Source organism: Capra hircus, chromosome 7 (assembly GCF_001704415.2).
Source record: "Capra hircus breed San Clemente chromosome 7, ASM170441v1, whole genome shotgun sequence".
NCBI classification, from domain to species: Eukaryota; Metazoa; Chordata; class Mammalia; order Artiodactyla; family Bovidae; genus Capra; species Capra hircus.
Window position 1 is genome coordinate 45,812,304 of NC_030814.1, and position 5,876 is coordinate 45,818,179.

The following is a 5,876-nucleotide window of genomic DNA, read 5'->3' on the forward strand; positions in this document are numbered from 1 at the left end:
TGTTCAACGGGGTTTGGACAGATACTATACATTTGTACCGGTTCTAAAACTTGACTCACAACAATGATCCCGTTATAAGTAGTCAGGTCATTTCTGGTCTGAAGTCCCCATGATATCCCATTGACCCAGGCCTTCTCTTTTTTTTTTTTTTGCTTTGTCAATGTTAAACCTTATTTTTACCTGGGCAAAGTTATGATCCTTTTCCCAATCGGAGTACGGAGGTACGGGTCCTACAAATGAGAAGTTAAGCAAGTCCCGATTCCTACATCCCACCGTCTATACCCTGGAGTCTCCGACCCATCATTAGAAGTTACACAATCCCAAGATTTACAATAGGAGTCCTGTATCCCCCCACAGATCTTCCAATTGTGCCTGGGTGCACCTGGACATGCCCAGAATGCATGATTCTGGAGGTAGCCCCTTTTCCAAGGTACATTTACCACCGGCTTAAGGTCAAAGTATAAGTCTGGCAACCAAGTATTTGGTGGATGTATTGCGGTGGTGGAGTTAAGCATCTCACGTGTTAGTCCATTTTGCAGTTTCCAGGTGATTTTGACGGGTTGGTGTGGGTTCACGCTGGCAGCTTTGGAGCAGAGTAACATGGTCATCCATAAGATGGTCCAGACGAGTTGCCTTGGTCCTGTCGACGATGCCGGAGCTTCAGCCTCAGGGGGTTGGGCGGATGCAGAGACGCTTCCCATTCTTTTTAGCGTCTTCCTGCTCTGCTGAAGTGGCTGGGCGTACGTGGTTGCAATGCACCCAAGGCCCGATACCGTCGACCTTTAGGGCAGTTGGGGTGGTAAGAAGAACAACATAAGGACCCTTCCATTTAGGTTCTAGTGCCTTGGTGTGGTGCCTTTTGACCCACACCCAATCTCCAGGGCTGATGTTATGTGAGGGGATAGTCCCCTTGTTTTGACCCTCATGTATTTCCCGGAGCAGTTTCCAGATGCGAGAATGCACTTTGCCCAAAGCCATCAAAGCCTCCTGGAATTGCCCCAAAATAGGAGGTGGAAGTTTCTTTCCTTCAAATATTGGACATACAGGGGGAGGTCGCCCATACAGAATTTCAAATGGGGTCAGATTAAGCTGATAAGGAGTATTACGTGCCCGAAAGAGGGTGAAGGGAAGGAGAGTCACCCAGTCCCTGCCAGTCTCTATAGCCAATTTAGTTAAAGTTTCTTTTAGGGTCCGACTCATTCTTTCAACTTTCCCTGAGCTCTGTGGGCTGTATTCACAATGTAATTTCCATTTGGTCCTTAGAGCCCGGGCAAAGTTCTGAACTATTTGGCTCACAAAAGCAGGTCCATTATCAGAGCCAGCAGTCACCGGCAGGCCAAACCTGGGAACTATTTCCTCTAAAATCTTTCTAGCCACTACCATTGCAGTTTCTCCCTTAGTAGGAAAAGCTTCTACCCACCCTGAGAAGGTATCTACCAACACTAACGAGTACCGGTAACCATACTTGCCTGGCCTTACCTCGGTGAAATCTATTTCCCAGTGCTGCCCTGGCCCTTCTCCCCGATACCTCAGCCCTGCGTGTTGCCTCTTTCCTGGCCTCATCTGTTGACATGCCTTACAAACATGTACTATGTTCTTCACAGTTGTTTGGTGCCGGGGGAATCGCAGGCGCGCAGTTTGAAAAAGCATCAGAGTCTTTTTCTCTCCCAGATGAGTAGACGAGTGTAGATGCTCACACAGTTGCCATCCCAACTGAGCAGGGAGTATCAAGTAACGATCGGAGTCTCGGTACCATCCATCCTCTCCTTGTTGGAGGTAGGGACGTTTCTGGATCCAGGCAAGGTCTGTGGATGAATACTCAGGGGTTGGGGGCAAAGTTCCCATACCTGGGGGTGGAAGTCCGATCGCCAACACCGGAGCGATGAAATCTTCATTAGCCACTTTTCGAGCCGCCAGATCTGTGGCACGATTTCCTCGTGCTGTGGGGCTGTCCCCTTTTTGATGTCCAGGTACATGTACTATTGACACAGCCCGAGGCAACTGCGCAGCCTCCAGAAGTCGATGGATTTCTGGCAAGTTTTTAATCTCTTTTCCTTCAGCTGTCAAAAACCCCCGTTCCTGATATATCGGGCCCTGGATGTGTACCGTGCCAAAAGCATAGCGACTGTCAGTAAAAATAGTTATTCTTTTTCCTTTAGCTCTCTCTAATGCTTGAATCAGGGCAATTAACTCTGCTCTTTGTGCTGAGGTGTCTGGGGAAAGAATCTCCACCCATATCGTCCATCCAGAATCATCTACCACTGCGGCCCTCGCCCGTCTCTGTCCATCTTTTACATAACTGCTTCCATCTGTAAACCATATTAGCTCACTGTTATCCAGTGGTGTATCTGTTAAGTCCTTCCGTATTGCCATTACCCTGGCCAGTATCTCATCGCAATCGTGGAGGGGGCTATCCCCCTCCGGATTGGGCAAAAGAGTAGCCGGGTTTAGAGTGCAGGGCTTTTGAAAATGAATCTGTGAGGTGTCAAGTAGCAGGGCCTGGTAATGTGTCAAGCGGGCATTGGAAATCCATTTCCCCGGGGGTTGTTTCAGAACTCTTTCTATAGCATGAGGAGTGTAGACCAAGAGTCTCTGTCCATAAGTCAGTTTATCAGCATCATGGACTAGGAGCACGGTGGCCGCGATGATTCGGAGGCAAGGTGGCCATCCGGCTGCCACTGGGTCCAATTTCTTGGAAAGGTAAGCTATAGGACCCTTCCAAGGTCCCCACTTCTGTGTTAGTACCCCTTTTCCTATCCCTCACCTTTCATCTATAAATAATTGGAAAGGCTTAGATGGGTCAGGAAGGGCAAGGGCAGGAGCTTCCAGCAAGGCACGCCTGAGCTCCTGAAAGGCCGTTTTCATTGACTCAGTGCATTTCCAGTCTTTGTTTTCTTTGGTCCCTTCATACAGGGGCCTGGCCTTTTCTGCAAACCCCAAGATCCATAATCGGCAATATCCCACAGTTCCCAGAAATTCTCTCACTTGTCTAGTGTTGGCCGGCTCAGGGATCTGGAGGATGGTTTCTTTCATAGCCTGTGTTAGCCACCTCTGGCCCTGTTTTATCTTATAACCGAGGTATGTAACCTCTTGCTTGGCAGTCTGGGCCTTTTTGGCACTGGCCCTGTAACCTAAAGTCCCCAAGGTTTGGAGAAGGTCACCTGTTGCCTCTTGGCACTCTTTTTCCATAGTCACTGCCAGCATAAGGTCATCAACATATTGTAATAAAACAATGGTAGGGTGTTCAACCCAATACTCACGGAGGTCTTCATCCAAGGCCTTGTTAAACAACGTGGGTGAGTTTTTGAAACCCTGTGGTAAGCGAGTCCACGTCAGCTGCACAGGAGTCTGACCACCGTCTTTCTGCCATTCAAAGGCGAAGATCTCTTGGCTTGCAAGGGCAAGAGGCAGACTGAAAAAGGCATCTTTTAAATCTAAAACAGTATACCAAACGTAGCTTGGTGGCAAGTTGCTTAGCAATGTATAAGGGTTAGGAACCGTAGGATGAATATCACTCACCCGTTTGTTGACTTCTCGCAGGTCTTGAACTGGTCTAAAATCAGTTCCCCCAAGCTTCTTTGCGGGAAGCAGGGGAGTGTTCCATGGGGACCGGCACTTTCTCAAGACCCCAGCGTCTATGAGGCGTTGTATGTGAGGAGTAATTCCTTGCCGAGCCTCTTGACTCATGGGATACTGCCACACTCTCACCGGTGTGGCACTGGCTTTCAGTTCCACAATAATAGGGGGCCTCTGTTTGGTCAGTCCCATTCCTGCTGTTTCAGCCCAGGCCTGAGGGTATCTCTGAACCCATGGCTGTACTTCGGGACTTATTGTCGCTGGGGCCTCTAGCAAGTACAGTCTGTATTTATCCTTTAATGCCAGAGACAAGACCTGAAGAGGATGCCTGGTTCCATCTAAAACTGACACTTGCCTGTGGTCAAAATGAATTTGGGCATTTACTTTAGACAGTAAATCTCTTCCCAGCAAGGGCGCTGGACACTCAGGTATCACCAGAAAGGAATGGGTCACTTGGTGGGTCCCCAAGTTCACATGCCGTTTTGTAGTCCATCCATATCGCTTAGTCCTGGTTGCTCCCTGCACCCAGCTACTTTTCTTAGACATGGGTCCATCTCTTTGGTTTAAGACTGAGTATTGAGCTCCCATATCCACCATGAAGCCAACCGGTTTCCCCTCCACATTTATAGTTACCCAGGACTCAGGGAGGGGCGTCGAGCCCTGAGCCCCCTAGTCACTATCCTCAGCCGCATAGAGCATGTGACTGTCAGGAGAGGGAGTCTCGTTCTTGGGATTTTTGGGCCCCTCTTTTAGGTTTTTCTTGGGGCATTTATCTTTCCAGTGTCCAATCTCCTTACAAAATGCACATTGGTTTTTTTCAAGCTTGCGCCTTGCAGGTTTTTCCTCAGTCTTTGAGTCTAGCTTTTTCCCTTTTTGGAACCTATTTTTGTTTTCAATTCTGGCGAAAAATATCTGAGCCAGCTCTTTTTGGTTCTTATGGTTTTCTTCAGCTCTAAATTCTCTTTCTTCCCTTCTAATGCGGTCCTCTCTCTCCTCTGGGGTCTCTCTATGATTGAAAACTCTCTCTGCTGCCCTCACTAGATCTTGCAGGGACTGTTCACCCAACCTCTCTTTCTTTTGTAACTTTCTCCTAATATTGGGGGCTGCCTGATTCACAAATGCTAGCATAATTGCTGCTCGAGACTCATCTGCCTGTGGGTCCATAGGAATATACTGTCTAAAAGCTTCCATTATCCTTTCAAGGAAGGCTGCCGGGCTCTCATTTGGCTCTTGCCTCACTGAATTTACCTTGGCCAAATTAGTTGGCTTTCTGGTGGCTGCTCTAAGGCCAGCCATTAGAGTCTGACAGTACACTCGGAGATGCTCCCTACCTTCAGCGCGTTTGAAGTCCCAGTTGGGTCGCACCAAGGGGAACCCCTCTTCAATGAGGTGAGGCTGTATTGTGGGCCTCCCATCTACCCCTGGCACACTTTTCTGGGCTTCTGACAGGATTCGTTCACGCTCTTCTGTAGTAAAAAGTACCTGTAACAGTTGCTGACAATCATCCCAAGTGGGATTGTGAGTAAAGAGGATAGATTCTAAAAGATCAATAAGACCCTGCGGTTTCTCAGAGAAAGAGGGAGTTTGAGTCTTCCAGTTGTACAAATCACTAGTGGCAAAAGGCCAATACTGATATGTCCATTCCCCGCCCTCTCTGGCTGGCCCCGCCTGGACTGGAAACGTGTGAACAGTGGAGGAGGGAATTTCCAGGCCTTCTTCTTCCGCTGCACTGGCCAATTCCCTTGCTCTTCCCCGAGTTCCCTGGGCAGGGCCCCCTTCCCTAGGAGGAGCCGAGGGCTCGGCCCTCCTCCGGGCTTCTCCCGATGAAACTTGTGGAACCTGTGGAAGCAAGGGCGTATGTGGATCCGCGTATCGGGGTGGGAACAACTCGGTTTCCAGGTCAATCAGATTAGGATACAGAGAAGAAGATTCCTGGAACACTGGCTTAGGTCGTTTTTCATCCTGTTTTTCTTCTGTTTCTTCAGAAGCTTTCATGACTAGTACCTGTGGGTTTAACGAGGTTGGAGTCGGGGAAGAGGGACGGGGAGATTTAGGAGGTTTAGAAGGAGCGAGAACAAAGGGTTTAAGCCATTCCGGCGGGTTTCTCACTAGATCCTGCCAGACCAGAATGTAGGGAGTCTGGTCTGGGTGCCTGGCAGGACTAGGGGTAAGCACCCTCTCTTTAACTGCCTGGATAATTTGGGGATTGAAGGTTCCCTCTTGTGGCCATCCGACGTCAAAGGTGGGCCACTAGGCGGAACAGAAAGTCACCAATTTGCTCTTCTTCACCAGTAACGAAA

General features: G+C 49.0%; 1 protein-coding gene across 1 annotated transcript; it reads right to left on the reverse strand.

Annotated features, from left to right (window-relative positions):
• Positions 739–5,571, reverse strand: LOC108636423 (the record flags this gene model as incomplete). Its single annotated transcript, XM_018051643.1, is given in 2 exon segments — positions 739–1,506; positions 1,876–5,571. Coding segments are annotated over 2 exon segments (4,464 nt in total), but the record flags the coding sequence as incomplete, so codon positions are not given.